Source organism: Equus asinus, chromosome 1 (genome assembly GCF_041296235.1).
Source record: "Equus asinus isolate D_3611 breed Donkey chromosome 1, EquAss-T2T_v2, whole genome shotgun sequence".
Classification (NCBI taxonomy): Eukaryota; Metazoa; Chordata; class Mammalia; order Perissodactyla; family Equidae; genus Equus; species Equus asinus.
The window spans coordinates 100,852,001-100,879,476 of record NC_091790.1 but is presented as its reverse complement, the minus strand read 5'-3'; the positions used below and the strand labels follow the sequence as shown (position 1 = coordinate 100,879,476).

The 27,476-nt window shown below is 46.3% G+C and overlaps 2 protein-coding genes across 2 annotated transcripts in view; both read right to left on the bottom strand.

Moving 5' to 3' along the window:
• Positions 1-20,425, bottom strand: part of NUDCD3 (NudC domain containing 3) — a 94,757-nt gene extending 74,332 nt beyond the window's left edge. Inside the window, exons 1-2 of the mRNA XM_014828259.3 lie at positions 19,913-20,425; positions 14,241-14,557 (exon numbers count right to left, since the gene is read on the bottom strand). Of these exons, the coding sequence (XP_014683745.1) occupies positions 14,241-14,557; positions 19,913-20,104 (509 nt within the window). The 5' untranslated portion in view covers positions 20,105-20,425. The remainder of the gene's footprint in view (positions 1-14,240; positions 14,558-19,912) is intronic.
• Positions 20,426-21,830: 1,405 nt separating this feature from the next.
• NPC1L1 (NPC1 like intracellular cholesterol transporter 1) overlaps positions 21,831-27,476 on the bottom strand; it is a 29,024-nt gene continuing 23,378 nt past the window's right edge. Inside the window, exon 19 of the mRNA XM_014828397.3 lies at positions 21,831-27,262. Within this exon, the coding sequence (XP_014683883.3) occupies positions 27,081-27,262 (182 nt within the window). The 3' untranslated portion in view covers positions 21,831-27,080. The remainder of the gene's footprint in view (positions 27,263-27,476) is intronic.

Below are 27,476 nucleotides of genomic sequence, written 5' to 3'. Positions count from 1 at the left end.
GGCGCTCGGCCACAGAGACACGGGGCAGGGAAGAGAGGCTGCATGCACAAGGCGACAGAGTCTGCAGAGGACCGGCTGCTGGACATGGGTGGCATGGCCACAGCGCAGCTGGGACAGGCACCCAGGCCAACTGAGAACCCATCCCAGGGCTACCCTGGGCAGAGTGCTTTCCAACGTCCTCTCATCAAACAGATCTCAGCCTCAACCTGAAAACCGCTGTTAGCTGTGAGATCCACCTGTGTCCCGCGGAGGCCACTGCCTACTAGCTGGAGGAGAAGAACCGCGCCCCACGTCTGTGCACACTCACGTGCAGGCAGCCGTCCCCTTCCTTCCTGGTTTTGACCTCTGGGACCTGCTTACATGGGTTCTGCCGCTGTTGTTGGGAGACTTTGGGGCTTCTTTTCCTCTGGGTGGGGAAGAGACTTCTCTGTTCTCTTGTTTAGGACCCAAAAGAGTGGGCAGGGGGTGGGCAGTCACACGAGACAAGTTAAGAAGCCAGTTGTCACTACACCTGACAGGCACATAGGCACCAGAGTCGTGGTACAGCAGCACCGCCTTCAGAAACGAGAGGAAACAGAGGGCCTGGAAGTTTGTTCTCCTGAGAGAACATGAGCATCTGAAATGACATTCCTCCTACTTTGTTCAGCTTTCCCCTGGGACGCCCAGAAAGCACTCGAGTGTTTTTAGGTCACAGCTAGGCCTACCCACTCACTCGCTGCGGAGCTCTGGCGGCAGCAGGACAGGAAGCTCTCAGGGAGCCTGCCAGCACAGCACACCAGTGGGGGTGGGAAGGACTGCCCAGGGCACAGGGCCTTGTGGGGGGACCGGCCCAGACTTGCCTCCTGCCCCTCCTGCAGGTCCTGGGAAGAGAGTGCCAACTTCCCTGTGGAGAAGATTCCGCCCAAGCAAGCCTACAGGGCTCGGGGCCACCCTGGCGGAAACCTGAGGGGCACCGGCTGGTTTCCTTGTGACTGCCCCCCTCGCAGCCCCCAAGCTGCACCGCTGTAAGCCACATCCTACCCCAAGGAAGAATCGGCCAATGAAGGCAGAAAGGTTACACCAGAGGAGGGGAGAAGTTCCTTCCGACTCCAGGACGCGACAATGCCACCCACAGATCAGCGTGGGGCTGGCTGTTGGAAGCAGGACGCACTGACAGAACCGGGACTGCTCATGTAATGAGGGCCAGCGCAGCGGCCACTCGCTCTCCCCACCTGCCTGCAGCTGTAGGACAGCTGCGGAACACGGCGGAGGTGCTGCCCCTGACAGCCGGCCAGAGGCCCCACTGGGCTGGCACACCTGAACCCCATTTGCCCCAGGCCCTGAAACAAACCCACAAGTGTCTTCATTCCATAAACACTTGCTGAATGAAGGAATCAAAGTGATCACTCAGCTTGGACTGAAGGCTCTAGTTACACTGTCTCATTTAACACTCCCAACAAGCCTCCAAGCTACGAATCATCACCCCCACATTATGCGGGAAAACTAACACCCAAAGGCCAGACAGGTTAGCAATGTCAGAGCTGCTGTTTGAATGCAGGGCTTCTGACTCCAAGATTCACTCTCAATCCATACCGTACACTTTTTAAAAGGAGAAGAAAGGCTGGAATCAATAAGTGAAAAGCTGAGCAGGATGGCTTCCAAGGGTAAGGAAATAAACCATGAAATGGGCAGAAAGCAGGCCTGGAAGCCAGGACACCGACAGTGACACCCAGATGCTGGGGATGCTGGTTCTTAGCTCATCCTCCAATCAGAGAAAAGGTCGACTGCACAGCGGGATGACCCAGTATGCCTTGTGGCATGAGAACATAGGGAAGAGCTGGGAAAATGACACGAACATGTCAAAAGGCCAAGTCTACTCAAAGGGGCACCCTAAGCAAAAAAAACAAGGATTGTGGGGGCATAAGTAAGGACACAGCAACACACAACCACCACACACACAAATAAGTGAGCAGGGAGAAAGAAAAGCCTCTCCTCACAGAACAGCCCCAATTAAGAGATGCAGAAAGAAGGATGGGAACAACATGCAATTTGGCAGACACCATAGTAGAATTGTTCTAGGCAAGAATAACCAATGGTTGCTAAGATGCATGGGCAAAACTATGAGGAGCAACAACACATTTAGAGTCTCCACCTATCTTCCCACAAGACACTCATTAAGTACAGAAGTGAAAACAGTAACTCCTCAGAAGCCAGGCAGCCACTGCCACCGCCACAGCTGGTCACAAGAAAACACCAAACACCACCATATTGAGGAACATTTTACTGAGAAGAAAAGACGTCAGAATTCTTTAAAAGTGTCAAGGTCATGAGAGACAAGACTAAACTGTGCCAGACAGGAGATGTGCCCGAATGCAGTGACGACAATAGTCACACCCTGGCCCAGGAGAAAGGACACTGCTGGAACAATGGGCGAAATCAGAACAAGGTCTTCAGATGAGCTCGTAGCAGTCCCTGGTTGCAAAAGACACTAACATCTGGGGACGCCGGGAGAAGGATGTATGTGAATTCTTGGTACGATTTCTGTAACTTTGTTTTTTGCAGATCTGAACTATCTAAAAAACGGAAAGTGTTTTTAAAGACCACAAAGTAGACACTGAGAGTTACATGAGAGAGCACAGACTGGCCCTTGCTCAGCTAAGAAAGGACTGGCTGCATTCCATTGCAGCATCAAAGCCACAAACCTGACCCTTGCTATTCAGAACCCAGGCTTCTGTACCTGATTCCTCAGTTCACAGGCAACCAGACACAGCAGATTCAGAGCTGAGTTGTCCAAGATGACCTATTCCGGGGGTTCTCAAAGCAAACTTCGCAATGAAGCCACCCATGCATCCAGGCTCTGCTTGAGGCTCCAGCTCTATGTCAGCCATTACACTCATGGCTTCCCAGAAGGATTCCACTTTCAGAGTAATTTCCTCGGCTTAATAAAAAGAGACCTGAAACTTGGGATTACTCCAGCTCCCTCCCGGTACAGATCACACAGCTTGAGGCCTGCGTGGACCAGGGCTCCTGACTCTCAGTCCCGGGCTCTGTCCCTCGGGGGTCACGCCACCAGGGAAGCTGAGTACCTGACCTCTCAGCACAGAAAGGAACACAGCAAAGAAGCCTCTGGACTTATTAACACCCAGGGCTCAAGGAGGGAGTTTAAAGAACACTGAGCTGCCATAAAAGAAGACTGGGAGTAACAGACACACACAAATGTGAAAGCCCTTACTCTCTAAGAATGTGAGAAAGACGGAATGTTACTGGATAATGGCATTCATTAGATATGTTAAAATTCAAGGGTTTATCATCTTTGAACATGATTTTTAACTTGAATCATTCATTCACTCAGCTGGTTACTGAGTGCCAACTTTGTGTCAGGCACATTCCAGGCACCAGGACACACAGTGGACAAGATAAATAGAGCCAAGATGCACACGGGAACAGAAAAGCTGGGCTCTAGCCCTCCACCACTTTCTGCCAACTGTCCCTCCTCATCTCCCTGGTGAGGAAACTAGTGGGAGGGCTGGACATAAAAAGGGCAGTTTACAAAGGGACAGGCACATTGGAGCTACCATCCAGGGTCAGAGACAAGGGCGTGGCCTGAGCAAGAGGACAGCCAGCCACGGGGACACACTACAGTCAGCTGTAGATGCAAAGACTGGTGGAGAGGTCAGGTGTGCATCTGGAAGGAAAGGGGCAATGAAGACTGAGGAGAGTGAGCTAAGGATGTCAGGGCCCGACAGCTGCAGGGACCAAATAGAGAGCTGAGCGTCAAGAGTGACACGTGAGGGTGCCACCTGCCACAACTGGCCTGCCTCCCTCCCTGGGGACAGAACGTTCCTGGCTGCCTCAGTCTGGACTGCATTCCCTGGCTCACGCACCTTGCTCCCCTGGCTCCCTAGGCAGACACCCCTCATCTCACGTACAGCACCCCAGCTCTCAATCCCAGGACCTCTTCTCCACTACGCTCTGGGCTTCAGTGATCTCACCCAGTCTGAGGCTTCAAATGCAGGACATGCCAACGCTTCTCAAATTCCCACCTCCAGTCCCACTCCCTGGCCTCCAGACCCTGTGGACTGCCTTCTCAGGAACTCCTCCAATGAGGTTCCCAGCTTCTCAGACCGACTGCAGCCAAAGCCAGAGCCAAACCTGTCGGCCTCAGAACCAGCCCCTCCCTCACTCTTCCCTCCTCAGCTAATGTCAGCTCCATCCTTCCCGTTGCTCAGGGCAACAAATTTGGAGGAGGAGGAAAAAATGCAGCTACCTTTAAAATTCTAAATGTTAAAAAAGTACATAACTTATTAACAAATATAGCTGTTACTAACATATTATAATAAATACTAAGTCTATATTCCTAGAAAAATCTAAGAAAATCAACAGAGAAACTATTAGAAACCAATAAGAGAATTCAGTATTGGTGTACAGGATCTATTAAGTAAAGACATTAAAGTCTACAGAACATACAAAACCTGGATAAATAAGATATATTCTGTTCTTAGAAGGACTCAATAATGTAAAGGTGTCAATTCTAATTCAAAACATAAATTTAATGTATTCCCAATGAAAACTTCAACAGAATTTTCATATGGAAAAATTAATTTTTAATAAGAGCCTGCGGGTGAGGGGGAGATGAAACACAGTTGTACCATGTGTTAAAATGTATTACAACAAAGCAATGGTAAGTAATTGTTACAGTCACGCTGCGCTTAACGACCAGGAGACGTTCTGAGAAATGCGTCATTAGGCAATTTCATCGTTATGCAAACATCATAGAGTGTACTTACACAACCTAGGTGGTACAGCCTACTACACACCTGGGCATATGGTACTGATCTTATGAGGCCACTGTCGTATATGCAGCCTGCCAGTGACTTGAAACGTCGTTATGCGGTACACGACTGTACTGGCAAACAAAGAGAACAAATGGCTTAGTATCTGTAAATAGGATAAAGAGAAAAAAATACAGAAACACATACAAAACCCATCAGAATCCAACATATGTCACAATGAATGGCATTTCAAATAAAACCAGTGAAGCACAGTTTAAGAGCAGCCAAGAAATGGGTTAAGGCCACCGGCTGGCACCTGGGCTGAACCAGGTACCCAACATCGGACAGCCTGGTGGTGAAAGAACAAAACAGAACAATCTCTCTTGGGCCAATTTAGTAACATCCATCAAAATTACACATACCATACCCTTTGACCCACTAATTCCTGTTCTAGGAATTTGTCCAACAGATACTCATATACGTGTTCCAAGAAACACGAACAGCATATTCACTGCAGCATCAGTTGTGATGGCAGTAAATTGGAAACAACCTAATTATACTCCCCAGGGAGACTCACTAAATAATGATGCCATAGCCACAGGGTGAGGTGGTCAAGAGAAATCTTGGCTACAGACAGGGTTGCCTGGAAAGCTTCTGAAAATCCTAAGACGTGGCCACAACCAGGCCAGTGAAATCAGGTCTCTGGGCGTGGGCCCAGGAATCAGTATTTTAAAGCCACAATGATTGCAAGGACAGCCACAGCACAGGGAACGTCCCAAAGGCAAACCCAGGTTCCACTGCTCATCTCCAGCAGGCCTGGGCTGGGTCCTTAACCGAAACATGGGGGGTGACAGACAGACCTGCCTCTGCACTTCGAGGACAGTAACACAGTACGTGCACCAAGAGAAGGGTGCCTGGCAACAGAGAGACTCGGTCCATCAGCTGCTTGTCCCGGCACGCTTGGGGATGTAACACAAAGTACACACAGTGTATTGTATATAATAGGGAAAATATATTCAGATAAATACAAAAAATAAAAATTTTATGGGCCGGGCCAGTGGCACAGCGGTTAAGTTTGCATGTTCCGCTTTGGCGGCCCCGGGTTTGTCAGTTCGGATCCCGGGTGCGGACATGGCACCGCTTGGCAAGCCATGCTGTGGTAGGCGTCCCACATACACAGTAGAGGAAGATGGGCATAGATGTTAGCTCAGGGCCAGTCTTCCTCAGCAAAAAGAGGAGGACTGGCAGATGTTAGCTCAGGGCTAATTTTCCTCAAAAAAAAATTTTATAAAGTATAAAAATTTTACAAAAGAGGGCCGGCCTGGTGGCACAGCAGTTAAGTTCGCATGTTCCACTTTGGTGGCCCAGGGTTCGCCGGTTCAGACCCCAGGTGCAGACATGGCACCGCTTGGCAAGCCATGCCTGTGGCAGGCGTCCCACATATAAAGTGGAGGAAGATGGGTATGGATGTCAGCTGAGGGCCAGCCTTCCTTAGCAAAAAGAGGAGAATTGGCGGCAGATGTTAGCTCAGGGCTAATCTTCCCAAAAAAAAGAATTTTACAAAAGAAAGTATGGACAATGATTGCTTTGAGGGAGAATTCACTTACATTACATGCTCTTGTAACTTTCAAAAATGCCTACCCTAAATCCAACTGCCAATTGACTACACCATGTAACAATCAGCAAAATCCAGAGAGTGGGAAACTCAACATACCAAGAACTTGATTTTTTTTTAACAAATAAATTTTGAGGAAACAAAAGAAAAACAGAGGGTCAACTCCAAGCACTGTGTGCCTGGAGTCTTCTTTGTAGCTTTACAGAGAACTTTATTACTGCTTTCTTAATTAGGACATTATGAGAAAACTGGAAGTTTAAACACCAGTTGAAAACATTACAGATGAAATAACATGAGGTAGAAATTGCTTTAAAGCAACACAGGAGGGGGAGCAGCGGACGGATGTTGGGGTTGGCAATGAGCACACGCGGATTCACTACATCCTTCTGTCTACTCTCATTTATGTTTAAATCCTACCTACTACGTTCTCTCCAAGTGGCATACATTTCCTTTTCAACGGAAAAAAACAAGCTGGCGTAAAAAGTTATACTTCTTTAGTGTTATAGCAAAATACTCAAACAGAAGCTGGTTGTTTTAGTCTTGAAAAGTCTCTCTCAGGATAGCTCTGGTAATAGTTGCTTTTTTCTTAACACGGCAAAGCAAACATCCCCAAGTGTAGCCTCTGAGCCCACTGAGCACTGCTTCAGCTGCCAGTCACTCCGGCTCCACCTTCTAACTGTGTAACTTTAGGCAAAGCACTTCACCACTGTACATCTCAATTTCTCCATCTGCAAAAGGAAGCAGATTGGGTTCTCACATCTTGAAATACCCATTTCCAGGGGGAAGAGCTCCACGGGTGATTCTCACACGCCTCTTCCTCCCCCTCACGCACATGGTTCCTGACACCCCTCCCACTCTCACAGGCTAGGACGCCAGGTCCTTTTTCCAATACAGCTTCAGTATCCAACAAACTCAATATAAGTCACTGCTGTTAAGATATACAGGCCAACCTTGTACAGGCTTCAAAAAAGCCAATAAGCTAAAAACGAACTGCAAAATAAAAACAAAAATGCAATGCTTCCAGAGGAGGAAAAAAGTTCTTCTAACGAACAACCTAAATCAGATTTTTCTGACTTGTGATTTTTTTTAAAGATTTTATTTTTCCTTTTTCTCCCCAAAGCCCCCCAGTACACAGCTGCATATTTTAATTGTAGATCCTTCTAGTTGTGGCATGTGGGATGCCACTTCAGCATGGCTTGATGAGTGGTGCCATGTCCGCGCCCAGGATTCGAACTGGCAAAACCCTGGGCCGCTGAGGCAGAGCGCGCGAACTTAACCACTCAGCCACGGGGCCGGCCCCCATGACTTGTGCTTTAAATCAAATCTTTTGGAGGCCTCTTATGCCTGAGGTTCCTTAGAGAAGGGGCAGTTTCAGGGTGAATCACTGGGAGGGTGAAATAGCAGCTAATATACCAGGCGAGATGAAAACACATCCTGAGGCAGGTATGCCAGGCATGACTCCTAAGTGGGGTCCGAGAGAGCTGGATCTAAGCAGAAGGCTAGCAGACGTCCCGGACCCCTGGCTCTCTGTTCACTATCCTCTAAGTGCACGATCTCAGCAAACACCCTCATCTGAGCACAAGAATCTTTTCAGGCACACAACTCTCAACAGTGTAAAACATCAACTCAAAATCGGCAAAAGGGATGCAGGAAATGCTCAGGACACAATGTTCACCAAAACAGAAGCCATACTGTAATACACAATTTTATAAACATACTTGTGTGTGTGTGTCCACACACATAAATTTGCATACAAAAAAACTGTAGAAAATATCCAAAAAGTTAATATAGGGAGTGGTGGAATGTTTTTTCTTCTTGATACATTTATTTTTATTTCCCAAATATTCCACACTGAGCACAATTAAGAAGAAAAAGGAACAACTTGTTCTTGTTTTAAAGAAGTAACATTAATAACAGCGTGTGTGCCTACTTCTCAAATGGTCCCTACACGCCAGGAACTGTGCTCAGCAGGTCTTAGACACTGACCTCAGTCAATCTTCACCAGAAGCTGATGGGGTGGGCGCTTGGCCATGTCCACGTGCCTCTATCAAGTGGCCTCCTGCAAAGGGCACCTGAAAAAGCAGGGGCCAACAAAGGAAGGACCCATTTAGAGACAAACCCCGGAACCCAGCTCTCAGGTAGCTTGAGTGCATGCAAGAGGATTCCCTAGCATGGAGCAGGACTTTATGAGAAAACTGGAAGTTTAAACACCAGTTGAAAATCTTACAGATGAAATAACATGAGGTAGAAATTGCTTTAAAACAACACAGGAGGGGGAGCAGAAAGTCATGGAGTGGACTTCCTGCTCTCCTGACAGTCCACCGAGGAACATCTAGGGCACAGATGTCACCATTGCTCGGTGAGCAGAACTAAAAAGAGAGGTGTCAAGGAATGAAGTCAGCACGCTTCAGATGCTCCCCTTACACAGGGCTAGGAGCTGAGAGAGGCTGAGTAAGTCTCCACCCCGACACTGAAAGATGTGGGAACAACTAGCCATAAACGAATGATGAGATGAAACACATGTTCAGAGGAGGCACAGTGACCTACGGGGGAGAGAGCAGACGGATGGAGGTGCTGGAAGGTCTTGCTAAGAGGTAGACAGTGAAGAACATAAACAGTGCCCATGCCTGGGGCGGCTGAATCAGGAAGGAGAAGCACGATGAAGATGAAGCATCTGCTGAGGATACTACTAGGAGACCTGAAACTTCTCCTCCAAACTACGCCATCCCCTTCCCCAGAAGCACCTGGATCCCTGCAACAGCGGGACACAAAGGCCATGCCGCCCAAAAAAAGGCAAAGCAGCAAGCAGCTTCCTAAGCCTTGTTGTTCCAGGCTTTCACCAGATGGGTCAACAGGTCAGGGAGTCCCCTGACACCGCCTTCTCGTGCGGCTCTGCAGTCTGCTTCCCTGCACAGGTGAACGGATGGCCTGGCCACCCAGGACACATACTGCCGTTCAATACAGACAGCATGGGAGCACCCTGCCCCTCATCCAGGCCGGGCTCCCAGGGCACAGACACTGTTTCCAGGTAGTAATTTACTCTCAGTGCTACTTCCTTTTTCTTTTTCTTCTTTTTTAAAGAATTCTGTTTGTGATTTATAAAGGCAAAAGCCAGAGATGGCCCAGCCTTCTGCAGATTTTCAGCAGCATCTCAGCACCAGCAAAGGCAGTGACACCTGCCGGTAGAGGGGTGAACAGCAAGAGCCATGGCGGCTGGCATGGGATCAGACGCCGCAGACGCAGACCCCAGAAGTGAGCCCCACATGCAGCTCTGAGAGGTGCTTCAGTGATGCTGATGTTATCGGTTTTGTGTCCCTCTCTCCTTCCACGATACTATAATGTCTCTTGGCTTTTCTGAAAGCTCCCCAGAACCCCAGAAGTCCTTCGAGCCCTGGTCACCACTGCACAGCATTTTTTATGTCATCACTATGAACTCGTTAACCGTAAACCTCCCTTGCAGAACGCAGGCACATTCTCAAATGCTATCTTGTGTGGGCAGGGAAGTTTTTGTGTGCCCAAATTCTCTCCCTTCTCTAAGGAATAAAACTGGGAACTTTAAGCACTGAAGTGGGGGCATTTTTGATCTTCACTTGAAAAGTCATAGCAGTGACAACAGGGCAGGAGCAAGAATGAAATTCAGAGTGATGGGAAAATTAGATCAAATTAAAATTTCCCTCAAATATCCCCTAAATCACCCCAAAAATATATGTGGCTTAATGTGTAAAAATCTGTAATTATGTATAAATGAAAATGTACACTGCAAACACTTTAGGGCAGAAAATAGATCCCTGGTTGGCAGAGCCTGGGAGGGGGACAGGCAGTGACTCCCAAGAAGCAAGTGGGGGCTGGGCTCACAGAGCTTCCTCTCCCTTGACTGTGATGGCATTTACAAGATTGCATTTGTCAAAGCCATGAACTATTCCAAAAAGAGTGAACTGTACTGTTATGTAAACTGCACTTCAATAGAACAAAAAAATTATTGTCCTATACTCAATGAACAGTTTATAATAAAAATATATAACAAAAAACAGATGCACAAATTTTTATCATCTTACTTCATCTTTTTCCCAAATTCTGCTGAATTTGTTTAAATTAAAAAAGCATATGTGTGACCCGACTATAGATGAGAGGGGAGTGTTTGCCATCCCCACTACCTAATACTGGGCAGAACCACCAGCAAATATGAGACAAGCAGTAGTCATCAGAATCAGCCATCTAAGACCTGGATTCTAAGGAACTGGTGTTTGGACAGAGTGCCCAGAAGGGGCAGTGCTTCTGTCAGGTCATCTAAAGAATAACTGCCTTACGTTCTTCAATTATCAGGACCCCAAGTCTACAGCTCATAGGATAAGCAACCATGGGCACAGACTGAGGGGACTTGGCATACCACTAAAAGTGGAACAGGGACAAGGACAGCTTTCATATTCCATTTCAGATCTGCCACAGCACTGCATTTCAGATGTTACTAAAGAGATTTGGGCCACAACTTCCTGTTGTGTTTGTGGAAAACCAGTAAGTACCTGAAGGCCGAGGACGTGCCAGACCATGGCAATGCTGTCCTGGAGCACCAGTCTAAGGTTTCCCGGGACACATCCACGTCTTCCCTCTATACTTAGACTGGGGCAGAACTCACAAAACTAACTGATTCTAACCCAGAACACAATTCACTGGTTCAAGAACAGAAAAACAGGATCTCTATAAGACAACAAGGCAGCTATTCTAAGCTGTACTCAGGGATCAGAAACAAATCCCATCTTTTAATAAAGATTTTAGAAATTATAAAAAGAATGCAAAAAAAATAGTAAAACAAAATGCATGCTCATTGTAGAAAAACTAGAAAATACAGCAAGAGGCAAAGACGACAATGAAAACCCTCACAATCCCACACTCAGTGACAACCACTACTAACAATTCATTTCCTTCCAGGTTTTTCTGCTGCATATATACAATGTTAAATGTCTTTGAAATTTGCTATTAGTTTGAAGCCTGCTTCTCTCGCATAATATTATATATTGAGAATATCTCTGTAAGTCAGAGTTCAACCAAGGAAACAGAACCAGCAGCAGAAACATCTTAAGAAACTCACTGCAAGGAATGGGCTTACGTGACAAGGGGCTGGCTAGGCCATTCCGAAATCCATAGGGCAGGCCACTGGTAAACTCTCCAGAAACAGGGCAAAGCTACTGTCCACAGGATGAACTTCTACTTCTGGGAGGCCTCAGCTCTGCTTTTAACACCTTTCAAGTGAATGATCAGACCCACTCAGATTACCTAGGATATTCTCTCTTACTCAAAGCCAACTGATTATGGACTTGAGTCACATCTACGCAACACCCAGATTAGTTTTCACTTTCTCACTAGGGATGGAGCCCAGCCAGGGTGACACAGAAAACTGACCATCACAATGCCTAGGTCAGCAATCTTTTAAGTATCTTATAAATGTACTTAGCCATTCCTTTAATGAAAATTCAGCATTCTTCCAAAATTCTGCTGATGAAGTAATGCTGGAATAAATAAAACTGAAGTGAATAACTTTGCATATTCAATCTTCATTCTCCTATCTAATTATATTATGGAAAGACTACTGGAAAACAGGAGCTAAACACAGAAAGAGCTTCAGAACAATGCAGAGGGTCCCCGTGAGTCTTCGGCTGAAAACTAAACTTCATGCACACAGTATGACTTCACAAGGCGCAGAGAGAACTCCTGGTAACTAACCTGAACGATTGCCAGAGCTCACAAAGGGCTATGAGATGTCCACATTTCAACCAGCAAGAATGCAGAAACCTCACTGAACTGCTGGAACATTCAGGAGAGCCCAACAAGTTTTAGAAGTAGGTACTCCAGACACGCCCCAACAAAACTTAAAAACAAGCTTCCAAAAGGGCATACTAATCTGCAAATAAATTAACTGCCAGCAAGAACAAAACTCAACACTCTTTAAAGGAAGAAAGTAAAATCCAGAGACACAACATAACATCACAGTGTCTAGTATCCAATATAAAATTACCAGACATGTAAAGAAGCAGGAAAATGTGATCCAAAATCAGAAAACTCAGCCAACATAAACCAACCAAGAAATGAGAGAGATAACGAAATTAGCAGATGAGGACTTTACACAGCTAATATATAACTATGGTAAATGATTCAGAGGATAACAATGAAGGTAGAAATGGAAGCCATAAAAAAGAATCAAAGGGAACTTACAGAGCTGAAAAAACCATTATCTGAAATAAAAAGCGTACTGACAAGTTTAACTGAAGATTAGACACTAAAGGAGAAAAGATAGCAAATTTGAAGACAGGGCAATAGAAACTATTCCAAATGAAGGACAAAGAAAAGAGATTTTTTAAAGGAGGAAAAAAACATGAGGAGACTGAAAGAAGCTCAAAACTCCCCAAGAAGTATAAACACAAAGAAAATCACACCAAACCAAATCATAACCAAATTGCTGAAACTAATGATAAAGAAACACCTTAAAGGCCCCTGAGTGCGGGGGTGAGGGTAGGAGGGATCCCATACATGGAAACGAAGAACACTCACTTCTTGTCAGAAATGGTGTGAGCCAGAAGACATTCTTTAAAATGTTGAAAGCAGTGTCAACCTGGAACTCTACAGACAGTTAAAATATCCTCAGAAACAAGCATCAAATAAAGACGTTTCCAACAAACAAAAGCTGAGAGACTTCATCACCAACAGACCTGCACCACAATAACGTTAGAGAAAGTCTGGGCTGAAGGGAACAATCGGATCTCTGCCCTCCACCTGAGGCCCTTCCCACTTCCAGACCCCAGACCCTATTTCGCCCCTTCTCCACCAGAGTTCCAGACTCAAGACCTGCTCCCCTTCTCCATCTTAGCCCCACTATTCAGATTGGCCTCTAAGACTGCAGTCTTGCCCCATCCTATCCCCACAAAATTTATTTTCCCCTACTCTGCATTTTATGTCACTCTAAGTTATTCACTTTGCTTCCTTAACTAGGAACTACGTTCAAAGACTCCCCAAAACAGGTCAGAAGGCAAGTGCAAAGAGAGGGAAGAACAGAAGAGGAGTGGAAACAGAGATGGGATGAGGCAGAAGCAACTCAGGAGAGGGTGGGCACAGATTTTCCTAAAAACAGAGCAGGCCAGGAGCATCACACTGCCTTTCAGACACTGCTGCAGCTCACACACAAAGCAGTGTCAGCCCTTCTCACTCAAATGGGGCAGGAAGGACTGTGTACCCAGTTCACAGCACCGGGAGACACCACTCCTGAGAAGTGAGTACAGCACCACACAGCTTGGTTCAAGCCACTCACCAGCTGCACACCCTTGGGCCTGTCCAATACAAGAGCCACTGAGGGAGGTGCTATTCTCATCATCTCTACTTTACAAAGAACACACAGAAAGGTGACAGTGCTTGCCCAAAGCAATATGTCTTTAAGGGGACCCTGGGTCCATAGGCCCCCATATCAGATTCCCTCTTCAGGTGTGCATTAGGCGGAGGGGACCATGGGCACACATCCCAGCAGTGCTCCTGCAGAGAAAGAACACAGAGCCAAGACTCTGAGGCGAAGCCCCCACCGACAGCTCAGTCTCATGGGAAAGCATAACTCGATGAGGTCAGGGCTCTAATTCTGGCTCTAGCTCTTAACTGGTTGTACAACTGTGGGCAGATTATCACCTTACCTTACAGAGAGAAAAAGAAAGAAGACTGAAGCCAATGAACTTCCCATCCTATGCAATCAAAGTACTGTAACGCAGTTTGCAAACATGAAGAGCTAAATAAATGCTGAGACAGAGCTGATGATGTTACCAAGTGAGAACCACTTATGGACAAACCAGCAACCAGACATCAAGCAAGAAAGAAGCAAGCTGCAAAGTAGAAATTCTTACTTGGGAAGAGCTGTTGGTTCCCTCGGGACTTGGGCAGCACCAGCATCTGCTTCCGGTGGCTCTGCCTTCCTGGAGCCCTGGGCCGCCTCCTGCACGGCGCCCTGTGGGCCTGGAGGTCCCTGAGGCCCTCCCGAGTCCGTGGTAGAGTCGATTTCCACCTCCTGGGCTGGAGCTGGGGCTGGGGCTGGCTCCTGCTCAGCTGCCGCAGCTGCCACAGCCATGGCCTCCTCTTCTTCCTTTCTCCTGATTTTCTCCTCCAGCTCCTTTCTCCTCTTTTCATCATCCTGACGGGCCATGAGGTCAAAGGTTTTGAATACCTAAAATCAAACAGCAATCCGGCGATGAGTTCATCTGCCCCATACTATACTACACATTCTGTAGAAATGTAGCAAAATCTCATAAATAGAGAATGAAAAAGCAGTTGACTAAAAAAAGATCTCATCGGCAAAATGGAAATGCACTTCAACTTCATCAAAAGCTGCTATGAAAACAATCTTTAATGGGGGAGTTTCAAAATCAACAAAAGCAAAAATTTACAACGATGGCTCACAATATTTACAGGCCTATGAGCCCCATTTGCAAGTCTAAAGGATGCATAACTAAATGGTCTCACCTGTCATTATTTTTACAGCCCCCAGAAAGTCTCGTTTGCAAGGCAAACAACCCACTATCCTGGTACTGAGAGCTGCAAAGGCAGCAACAACTCACACTCGAGAAGGCAAGATGGGAATATAGTTGAACTTCAATCTACAAAACACACACAGGCTTACTGGACTGCTGCTGTCTTCCCACACTGCACAGGCTGAGGGGAGGTATCAGTCTTAGAAAGCTTGGGAATTCAGGTCAGCAAACATCGACAATGTGCCCACAATGCGCAAGGAACACAAAAAGTCCAAAAGACAGCTCCCACCGTCTAAGAACTCAAAATGCTGCTGTGTGAACCAGCCCTTAATCTTTCCTGGGACACAGTCACACCCATAAAAGTGCTGGGACTCTCCACTCAAAAACTGCATATGAAACGTGGCATCTGGTATGAATCATTCAAGGGTTCACATAACCCTGAAGCGCAGCCAGGACAGATCCACATGTGGCAATTATGACAGGAGAGGCTGTGATGAACACCTGAGACATCATGAGAATGAAGGTGCAAATGAGCATTTCTGGGGAAAGGAATCTAAGGAGATGTCTTGGAAAGAAGGGGATCTGAATTGGACCTAGAACAAAAGGCACCGCTTCCACAGAGATACAGGAGGAAACATCACAGCTCCAAGAGGTGAGGTCATCAAGAAATAGCTCCTGCAGTAGGTGGAGGCAGGAAGGCTGGGAGAGCCACCTCGGAAAGTAGGTGGGAGCAGACTCTTGCCATTCCATCCAACAACAGTGCTCCTTGGTATTTATCCAAAGGAGCTGAAAACTCTGTCCACACAAAAACCTGCATATGGATGTTTATAGCAGCTTTACATAATTGCCAAAACTTGGAAGCAACCAAGATGTCCTTCAGTAGGCGAGTGAATAAATAAACTGTGGTCCATCCAGACAATGGAACAGTACTCAGTGCTAAAAAGAACTGAGCTATCAAGCCATGAAAAGACAGGGAGGAACCTTAAATGCATATTACTAAGTGAAAGAAGCCAGTCTGAAGAGGCTACATACTACCTGATTCCAAGTGTATGACATTCTGGAAAAGGCAGAATTTTAGAGACGGTAAAAAAAAAATCAGTGGTTGCCAGGGGTTGGGGAAGGAGGGATGAACAGGCAGAGCACAGAGGATTTTTAGAGCCCTGAAAGCACTCTGTGACACCATAATGATGGATACATATCACTATACATTTGTCCAAAAGCCACAGAATGAACAAGGCTAACAGTGAGCCCTAAAGTAAACCTGGGGTTTGGTGACTATGATGTGTGATGAAGGCTCATCAATTGTAACAAAAAGACCAGTTTGGAGAGGGACGTTGATAATGGAGGAGGCTATACATGTGTGGGGACAGGGGGTATATGAGAAATCTCTGTACCTTCCCCTCAATTTTGCCGTGAACCTAAAACTGCTCTAAAAAATAGTCTTAATAAAATAAAAAATAAAATTTTTTTAAGTGGGTAAGACTCAATTTCCAAAGGGCTAGACTGCAGACAGATGTTAAATAATCAGTGCTGTGCACTGAGAAGGAAGGGAACAAAAGAAGGACACTGACATACTGAACTAAGCCAAATGTTTTCACAAACATTCTCTCAAAACTCCCACAAAAGTGCTGTAAGGAAGACAGCACTGACATTTCAAAGATGAGGAACAGTAAGGCTCAGAGACGGTAAGTAACCTGCCCAAGGTCCTGCTAGTGAAAGAAGAAAGTAAAAATATATACAGGAAGCAGTGAACAATGAAAGCAGATGTAGGTAGACGAAAATAAATAAAATCCTATGGCTAAAAACTGCAAACAATAGAAGACCCATTTCTACTTCTTCAAAGAACCTGGGCCCCTGACTCACTGCTCTCACATCCACGTTTATGACAGCAGATTCACTGCCCTCAGAGCCACTCATCCTCCTGACGCCCCAGATCTTCATCTTAACTCCACTAAAAAAGCAACTGCGAGGGCTGTCTCCTAACAACAGGACCTCCCTCGAACCCCAGGCCTGATCTCCCCGCCGCATCCACTGCCTCTGCTTACTCAGCCTCCTGCCTCCTCTAACCTGCCACCTGCTTCCCCTCTCTACTCACTACCGACCTCAGCACTCATTCTAGAATCACAGGACTTTGGAGCTGGAAGAGCCATCTGACCTCCAATCAACCTTCTCAAGTGACAAAGACGAGAGTGACTCTCCCAAGATTTCCCAACAAATTCAGTGAGGAACAGACAGAGCTGGCTTTCCTGATTCTCGTGGAGGGACTGCTAGAAAGCAGGTCTGTCAAACTGGACTCCAGGACAAACACAGAGTATCAGCTGACATGAATTAAATGTCATTAACTTTTTTTTCCTTAAAATGTACTAATATATCACGGAGTGGAACGCAATTTTCACATGCATCTTTCCTGCTGAGAGTCCTTCAGGCTGTGCATCTAGGCTGGGCAAGCCCTTACAATTAGGATGAGAAGCTTCATGCTAACAAAACCAACAGTCCATGCCCCAAAATACCAGGAGAGAACTTTCAACTTCCAGAACAAAGCACCCTAACACTCCCATCTCTTTGCCTGTGTTCTGAAGAGAGCCCCAAGCACCCCACCTCAGGTAGGGTGGACATAGGAAGGAGTCTGATGCTATCAAGTCAGAGACAGAGAAGAAAACCCCTAAGAGGGAGAGGAGCAGGGGTGGGGGTCAGGAGACCACCTAAGACCATGAGAGGTAACACTGTGCTGCACCAAGACACTCAATCTGACTCGGTTATTTTAACAGCCCACCCTACAACAAAACTCTTATCAAACACTGAACTCTCTTTATAAGACTCTTGCCAAATGCCTCTGTGGATAAAAGAACAGCTCCCCAGGATTCACTCTGATCTGTCCAACCCAAATACCCAGAGAATGTCTGCTTTTTAAAAGTTCCTTGGCAATGCTGACAGGTGGGAACCACTTCCAGAAAACACTATACCCTTCTTAACCATCTGCTGGAACTGTCCCCTTGCTTTCTGTGAGACGTCCTGTCCTGCCCACTTCCCTCCATCGCCCACCACTCACACTGCCTCTTGTTCTCTCATCCCTTCACTGGGAGCCTTCCCCAAAGAACTGTCCTCCACCTTCGGCTCTTCTCTCTCGCTCAAACTGCTCTGGTTCCTCCATCTCCAAGATCGGTGCCACCATTCCAACAGCCTGTGGGCAGGAACTTCTGTCTGTAATCTCAAATTCAACTTGTCTAAAACTAAGCTTTTTCCCTTACTCTTAGGTGGCAGTTCAGTTAATGCATTATCATTATTCCAGTTGCCTAAGTTTGAAACCTTGGATCATCTTTGACTCATTTCTCCCCTCCCTCTGGCCTGCTCCCCACTTCCACTTCATTACACTGGTCACCACATCTTAACCTGTAAGAATGCCTGGGACATACATTCCTACATATTTTATATATTGTTACCAGAAAAATGAATTACCTCCGCCAGGTCATCTGTAAAACAAGGGCAAAGACCAACTTTCAGGTTGTGTTATAATTAAATAACATCCTAGCATGTACAACACCTCACATAATAACTAGGACATGCCAGGGGCTCAGTAAATGTTCCTTTCTCCTCCACATTGTTTCTGCAAGCTACAATCATCCTAGACAAAAGTGTTCCCACTCTCCTATGGAATGGAGATCTGGAATCAGAAAAAAGAACTAGAAGCAGAAAAATTAAGTTTTGAGTTCCAGCTCAACAATAAATGTGGTCAAATCATCTAACCTTGCTGAATCAGCACCCTCATCTGCCACATAAAATTCAACCTTACCTATTGCACAGGGACTTCCATGAAAGCATTCAATTGCCATAGGGCGTGCTAAAAACCATGACTAAGAGGGCACTCAGCCACTGCAAGGATGAGGAATAACCTTCAGTTCTGAAGGTGAGTACCAAGCCCACCCTTCACTTGGTAAACACTCTAAGCTTCGTTTCTTCACGCAGGCAGTGACCGACCTGCAGCTTGCAGCAAGATTTCAGGAGACAACATTTGAAAGCATCTTATAAACGGGAAAGTATCACCAGCATTTCTATCTTCTCAGGTTCCTGCAAACAGGCTCCATGCTTGGCTCAGAACCTGCTTTCAATCCCATCAATGTCCCACCTCCCCTACCAAACCTTTCTCGATTTCCACTACTGTCCTTTCTATTCTTCTCCTCTGCCCACCTCCCTCCATCCCCCTACCACTCGCACCTCCTCTGGGCTATTTCACATAGGGGCCTTGCATAGTTCTGTTACTGTCTGTGTTTTATCTTCCTAACTATAACCTAAGTGTCACAAGGAGAGAGACGATCACTTCACCATCCACATCACCAGTGCATCTTCAATGCCTGTAGCAGTTGAAAGCATAAACCTCTTCAGAAAATACTTATTACATTCCAAGGCACCCAATTTCAGTGAATGAGTATTAATAGGATCTCAAACATACAATAAATTTAACCTGGCATGTATAAACATATGCTCTAATGTATAAATTCTGTAAGTACTACCATGACTCCCTTTGACCTGGGAAGACAGATTTCAAACAAGGAGGCCACACCCACCCATCACCACAGTCTCCCTTCCACCTCCAGTGTAGTCCTGGAGCAAGCAGGAATCCGTGCTGCCGACGCCTCCCCGTCCTGCCAGCACGGTTTTCATTCCCTTGACTGGCAGCCCCTGGCACTTCAGAAGGTTAAGCGCTGCGGGAGCTAAACGGGGCCCAAGTGCACCCTGCGTCAGACCAGGCTGCTCAAGAGCCAGTGCGGCTCCCACAGAGGAGAAACTTGATATCGCACCAACATCTCGGCTTACTCTCAGCCGTGGCCTCAGGGGGTGGGTCCGAGGAAGTGACAGAGGGGGAAAATGAGGCTGGGAGCGGAGGGAGGCGCGGGGGGCGTCCGGCGGTCTAGCGCTCCCGGGGCCAGACTCGTGGGGGTCGGGGAGTTCCGGGGGTCGGGGTCTTCCAGGGTTCAGGGGCTCCCAGGGTGGGCTCGCGGGAGTTCGGTCTCTCGCTGCACCCCCGTCCCGGGCCGCCCGCCGCCGCGAGTTACCTGCAGCACCAGCGCCTGCGCGGCCCCCGGCGGGAAGCCCATACGGTCGGACGGGTGGCGCAGCAGGCGGTAGAAGTCGGTCTTGCGGTAGAGGAAGCCGAAGAGGACGCGCAGGAAGTCCTGGACATTGCCCACGTGCTGCAGGATGCCCAGCAGGGCCTGGTCGTACAGCTCGGCTGCCCCGGGCTCCATGGCGTCGCCGGCCGGAGGAAAGCTCGCTCACTGCGGGCGCCGCCCGGACTCCGGCCCAAGGCCACTTCCGGCGCGCTGCGGTAACCGCTCCGCCGCCGGCGCGCCCGCGAGACTTCCGGTCCGCGCTGCTTCAGTCCCCGCCGACGGGCTGGGCTGAGCTGCACTCGGGCGGCTTTGCCGAGAGCCCCGCCCCCGACGCCTCGCCAGCTTCCTCAGGCGGCCTCGCTAAGGAGCGATGTGGGCCCCGAAGTGGCTCCTAGGCGCAAGAGGGCACGGACTGCAGGACTGAGGGCGCCTAGCAGCCATGTTTGAAACGGGCGGAAGAGTGTGGCGCGGGCAGAGTCACGTGGGCCCCACTGTTGTCACGTGCTCCGTGGGTAAGGCTCCCGCTGGAGGGACACCGAGCGCCTTCTGCTGATGGGTCACATGGGAAAGATGCGTGCGTGCGAGTGGTGTGGGTCCTGTTGATAAGAGACCTGGGGGTGAAATGCAAGGTGACGTGCGTAAATAAAAGAAGAAAAGGATGTAAAGCGAGTGCATGCACGAATCTTAAGCGGAAAGAGCTAGGTGGAGAGTAAAGAATCGGGTGTGCCCTCACTGTGAAATATTTATATGTATGGGTGGTATACGTACCATGCATACACATACATATGTGTATGCATGGTATACATACGCACACTGCATATATACGTGTCTTAAATATCTATCAAAGTATAATCTTCAAAAAGTTAAAAGCCTAACACTCATACAAATATATAATGATCACGTCAAAGATTTTATTCAATTTAATTAACAAAGTAACCAGTGATATGATAAAGCTGATTCAAAGAGCATTTGGAGAAACTGGGTATTTATAGCATTTTGAGGAAACGTTAGCGTAAGATTGTTAGGTTGGATACAAAGCTAGCTGATGTCCTACAGAATAAAACCCTATGTTATCTTTTTTTCTTTTCTTTTTTGAGGAAGGTTAGTCCTGACCCAACATCTGCTGCCAATCCTCCTCTTTTTGATGAGGAAGACTGGCCCTGAGCTAACATCCATGCCCATCTTCCTCTACTTTATATGTGGGATGCCTACCACAGCATGGCTTGCCAAGCGGTGTCATGTCCAAACCCGGGATCGGGGCCGGTGAACCCCGTGCCACCAAGCAGAATGTGCGCACTTAACCACTGAGCCACCAGGCCAGCCCCTACGTTGTCTTTTCTAATGTATAGAAATAACTTGCATCTCTACTGGACTAAAATCTACGTTACCATATGTCTTCATAGTGTATGGGCTCTAATAAACTGCAAATAAACTCAAACTCAGGTAGATTGCCCTAGAGCAGTGCTTCTGAAACTTTTTGGACTTAGGACCCATTTACACTCTTAAGATTGCAAAGAACTTTTATTTATGTGGGTCGTGCTTATCAATAGTTACAATATTAGAAATTAAAACTGACAAAATTTAAAAAGTCTTTATTCATCTATCATAATCTTAATAAAAAAAGTCTTTATTCATTTTTAAATAACCATAAAAAGCACATTACATGTTAACATTTTTATGAAGAAATGTTCTTCAAAGCAGTAAAAGTTTAGCAAGAAGAGTAGCATGATTTTACATTCTTGCAAATCAAGACAACAAGATTCTCCCACTTGCTGCATTCACTGCATTGTAATATGATGTTTTTTGGTTTTCGTTTTTTGTTTTTTAAAGATTTTATTTTTTCCTTTTTCTCCCCAAAGCTCCCCGGTACATAGTTGTATATTCTTAGTTGTGGGTCCTTCTAGTTGTGGCATGTGGGACGCTGCCCCAGCGTGGTTTGATGAGCAATGCCATGTCTGCGCCCAAGATTCAAACCAACAAAACACTGGGCCGCCTGCAGCGGAGCGCACGAACTTAACCACTCGGCCATGGGGCCAGCCCCAAATATGATGTTTTGATTGATGTAGGTGAAGAAACCCAGACTCACACAGACAGTAGTTGGAAATGACAGGAGTGTTTTAATTGTCTTTACAAATAAATGTATTATTCTTTGAAAGTACACCAAAATTCACTACAGATGCTTGTTTCTTAAAGGTTAGTTGAAATATGGAATCTGCCACCTTACCAATAAACATTTCCTACTTTGTCATGTTAATCTTCATTGGTCCATCTTGCACTTTGCATGCTCTTTTACACGCGTTATTTTGTAACGCTTTGCATTGCCATTTGAAAATGTTTGTCCTCTGAGTATGCAGTTCTTCCAAATGTTCACTCATTTCATTATACAATACCAACCCCCCCCAGGATACTTTAATATCATTACTGAGAAGTCTTTAATTATTGGGAGTCTCATAGAGACAGGATGCAGATTTTCAAAAATTCTAATTTTTGCTTGAAGACTTGAACTTTATTATTAGCAATAAATACTGTCAATTGTCTTCCTTGAAGTGACAGGCTCACTTCATTCTCTTAGTCATTCATTCATTAAAAATGGTGTTCCATGGAGCCTGCCCGGTGGCGTAGTGGTTAAGTTTGCTCACTCTGCTTTGGCGGCCCAGGGTTCACAGGTTTGGATCCCAGGCATGGACCTAGTACTGCTCGTCAAGCCATGATGTGGTAGCATCCCACAAAAAGTAGAGGAAGATTGTCACACGTTAGCTCAGCGACAATCTTCCACAAGCAAAAAGGAAGATTGGCAACAGATGTTAGCTCAGGGCCAATCTTCCTCACACACACACACACACACACACACAAAATTGGTGCTCCATGAAAAGAGGTTCAGCTATTTCAGCTGGCAACCCAATCGCACAAGTGCTGTGCCTCTAGCAGCCATCATACTACAAAAGGAAGCGGAAGTATTTTACGTGTACTTCTTTTTTCATCACACAGAATATTTAAAAGACTTGTTCTCAAGTGTTAAGATACAATAAACTTAATAATTTTAACACTTCATCAGGAACATTCTTAAGTGAAATTGGCTTTTTTTTTTTTTACTACAAGTATAAGGCTGTGAAGACTACAATGCATACTAGTAAAGATTGACACCTGTCATGGACTGAATTATGTCCCCCCCAAATTCATATGTAGAAGCCCTAGCTCCCAGTGCGATTGTATTTGGAGATGGGTCTTTAGGGAGGTAATTATGGCTAAATGAGTTCGTAAGAGTGAGGCCCTGAGCTCATAGAACTCCGTCTGTGCCTGTTTATAAAGAGTATAAATAGACACATTTTTGTCTGGTCAGTTTTCACCACCAAATAAGTATGTCCCAAACTTACAAAGGAAAAAAAGACAAACAAACTAGGTTTTCAGAGCTTTGAGGATTTGGGAATTCCAAATAATGACTGTGGACCTATGGTAGAAAAAAATTGGGAACAATCTGATTGCTGGGGAATGGATAAAAACAGTGTGTTCATTCATACGATGGAATACCACGAGGCAGTTCAAATGATGGGCTGTACGTGTACCACCATGAATAAATCTAAAAAATGTATGTTCATAAAAAAACTCATTTCCAAAGGATAGGTCAACTATGGTATCATTTATAAAAAATTTCAAAACATGAAATGGTACTATATTTGTTTACATAAACATATGTGGAATTAAAGTTTAAAAACTTGCATGAGGAGGACACACGTCAAATTCAAGAGACAGATCAGGAACAGTTTATACCCATGCCGTTGCATGCCACCTCCATCATAATCATGTGTCCTTATGGTACAATCTGCTCCTGGACTTTCTATTCTTCCTGTTTTTCTATTTGATCTTCAGTGTGCCAAAATCACTCTATTTTTATTCCTGTAGCTTTATAATATCTTGATTTCCAGTAGTCTAAGTCTTCCAATTTTGTTCTTCTTCAAGATTGTCTTGGTTAATTTTGATCTTTTGTCATTCTGTATCAGTTTTTGAATCAGCCTGTCAGTTTCAACAAGAAAATCTGCTGGGATTATGACTGAAATTACATTGAATCTAGAAATCAATTTGGAGAGAGTTGACATCTTTCTAATATAGAGGCTTCAATTCATGAACATGGTATATACCTCCGTTTATTTAGATCATTAATTTCTCTCAATATTATTATTATTATTGTTATTATTATTATTGAGGAAGATTAGCCCTGAGCTAACATCTGCTGCCAATCCTCTTTTTTTTTTCTTTTTTGCTGAGGAAGACTGGCCCTGAGCTAACATCTGTGCCCATCTTCCTCTACTTTATATGTGGGATGCCTGCCACAGCATGGCTTTCTAAGCGGTACCGTGTCCGCACCTGGGATCCAAACCAGCAAACCCCAGGCCACCAAAGCGGAACATGCACTCTTAACTGTTGTGCCACCAGGCTGGCCCTCTCTCAATATTATTCTGTAGCTTTTTGTGTAGTTTTATTGCCAGTCTTTTGTGAGATTAATTCTAATCATTTATATGTGGATTCTTTCAGATCTTCTTTACACACAATCATATCATCTGTGAATGATTACAATTTCATTCATTTATTTCCAATCCCTATAACCTTAATTTTTTTTTCTTGCCTTATTGCAATAGCTAAGACCTCCAGTACAACATGGAGTAGAAGTGGGCATCCTTGTCTCATTCTCAATCTCAGAGGAAATGTTTTCACTATTTCAGTATTAAGTATGAGATTTGTTCAAGTCTATAAGGTTATTAAGGCTCTGGCTAAGATTTATTTTAGCTATAATTTTTGTTGTTTTCAGTGGGAGAGTTAGGCCAAATAGCTCAATCAACCATTTCCTCTCTTTGTATATTCTTGATTTTAATCTTTTTCTATAAAACATGTTGCAGATATTTTTCCCAGCCCATCATGTGTCTTTCAACTTTATTCACTATTTTTTTGTTTGTGTTTATGTGTTTAAAGAATTTTTAAGTTTTTATGTAGTCAAATCTTTAGTCTTTCCCTTTATGGGTTCTGGACCTTGTGCTTAGGAAATTTTTCCCACCCCAAGATTATAACATACCCTTCTAGGTTCTCTTCTGACAGCTGGATCATTTCATTTTTATGTTTAGCTCCTTAATCAATCTGTACCTTTACTTTTGCATATGGTATGAGGTGTAGATAGGACTTTACTTTGATCCAAATGATCCACCAACTGCCCTACACCCTTTATTGAATGTCTAGCCTTTCTTCTGATTTGAAATGTCACTGTTATCAAAAGCTATTTTGTTATTCAGATTGATTTGTCTATCCCTGAACATGTGGAGTTTCTGTTTTGTTTTGATTTAGTTTTTTTATTTTATTTTTTTTTTCCTTTTTCTCCCCAAAGCCTCCGAGTACATAGTTGTATATTCTGTGTTGTGGGTCCTTCTAGTTGTGGGATGCGGGACGCTGCCTCAGCGTGGTTTGAAGAGCAGTGCCATGTCCACGCCCAGGATTCAAACCAACGAAACACTAGGCCACCTGCAGCGGAGTGCGCGAACTTAACCACTCGGCCACGGGACCAGCCCACGTGTGGAGTTTTAACCGGGCAACTTATGTGATTTCTCCTCAGCCTCTATTCCCTGGTAATGCTCCCATTTGCCAGACCTGCTGTCTATCCTGGCCAGCCAGTGACCCTCCCAAAGGTGGGCTAATGATGTCTGGTGCATGGGGCTCCTGTGAGGACTGGAGAGGAGATAGTAGGTTCCAGAAATTTCCACCCCATTTTCATGTCCCCTGAGCATACAATGCCACAGCAACTCCTCAGCCAAACTCCACTCAGTGAAAGAATGTACAGAGCCCAGAGGGGAGCTGGGACCCAGAGGGGAGCAGAAAGTTCTTGAGGTCGCTCTGGAATGTCACATTCCTTGACACTTTCATCCACTGTCCCTGCACAGGGCCTTCCTGGGAGCTGGCAGTTTGCACTGTGGGTCCCTCCCTCCCCAAATGCACCCCTGTCTTCTCTGGCAGGTTCTCCAGATATTGCCTACTTCACGGGCTGTTCCCAGAAAGGGAGCATCTGTAGGTCCTACCACTGGCCAGACCCACCAGGCTCTGTGCCTCCTGGTTTGGAGGAAATGGCTCCCCACTCCTCAAAGGCAGGGGCCGACAATGGCCTGGCTACTTTCTTGAAAAGGAGGAGGAAAAACCACAAACTAATATCTCCACAAATCACCCTCCCAAACATGTATTATTTGTGTAATTTACAAAAATGATCTTAAGCCCAAAGGCAATTGGAATAGGACATGTGACATAAAACACCATTTCTGCTCAACAGACATTTACTAAGCACCTGTGTGCACAGCACTGAGCAAGGCGCATCCCTCTGCTTCTCCGTGGGGTCTCAGGTGGAGCTAGTTTGAGGCCCTAACAGGGTGCTCCAGGTGTGGGACAGAGGTGGCAGGGCCAGCCCATCTCCAGGAGCTCACAGCCTTGCAGACGCGGGCAGCCTCTATACTGGTGGCAATAGCCTTAATAATCATTGGACACGGAGGTCAAACTGAATGCCATTTTCCGGGTGGGGTCCATCTGACCAGAGTGTTTTCAAGAACGTTCTCCCTGGCTCTTCCCTAGCAGGAACCATGGCTTGGGGAGCTTCTTAGGCAGCTGCCATGCCTCTCCCTGGCCTCCTGTGGTGTCTGTAGCCTGGAGTGGGGATCATGCTCTCTGTTCTCAGGGATACTGAAGAGTGTTAAAGACTTACTGACACTAAATTGGAACTTTTTTGCTGGAATAATTAAAAGAGGGGAAAAGTTGGATAAGAAGTAGGCAGCGATAGAAGAGTTCTGAGTCTAGAACAAATCTGGGAGAGTGTGTCTAATCCTGGAGGCTCCAAGACCCAGGTACCCCAAAGGCGGAGGCAATCACGTGCTGACTGAGGCTTGAATAACTTGGAAATCAAGGACCTGCTGTCGAGGCAGAGGGCCCATCAGGCACCTGGCGGCCAGAGGGTGTCCTGTCGTGGGTATTCCCATGGGGACAGCCTCTCCCAAGCCCTGAGGGGGAAGATGGGTCAAGGAACCCCACAGGGGAACTCCCATGAGCCCTCGGGTCAGGGCCAGTGAGCCCAGATGAGGCTCTGTCTCCATCAGAATTCCTGCCCACTGTGGGGCAGAAAGCCGCTGCCGCCCGCACTCTTGGCAGGAAGTTCAAAGCCATAGTTGACCATGTCCGTTGGGGTGGGGTGCTTGGGGCAGGAGGCTGTCCTAGCCACGGCTGCCTCCTCTGCCCGCTTCTGCTCCAGCACCAGAGCTGGGTTGACCTCAGGCCCTGCAGAGGGACAGACACAGAGGATCTCAGTCAGGGAGGTGGCGTGCAGGGTAGGAGGTGCAGGCAGGTGGTGCAGCCAAGAAAGGAAGGTCCAGAAAGCGAGAGCTGAGCCCTGAGCCCCCCACGTTCATCCCTGCACCTCACCACGGCCCTCACTTCACCCTACCCCAAAAAGCCAGCAGCCATTCTAGCAGTCACCTATGCTCTCCCCAGC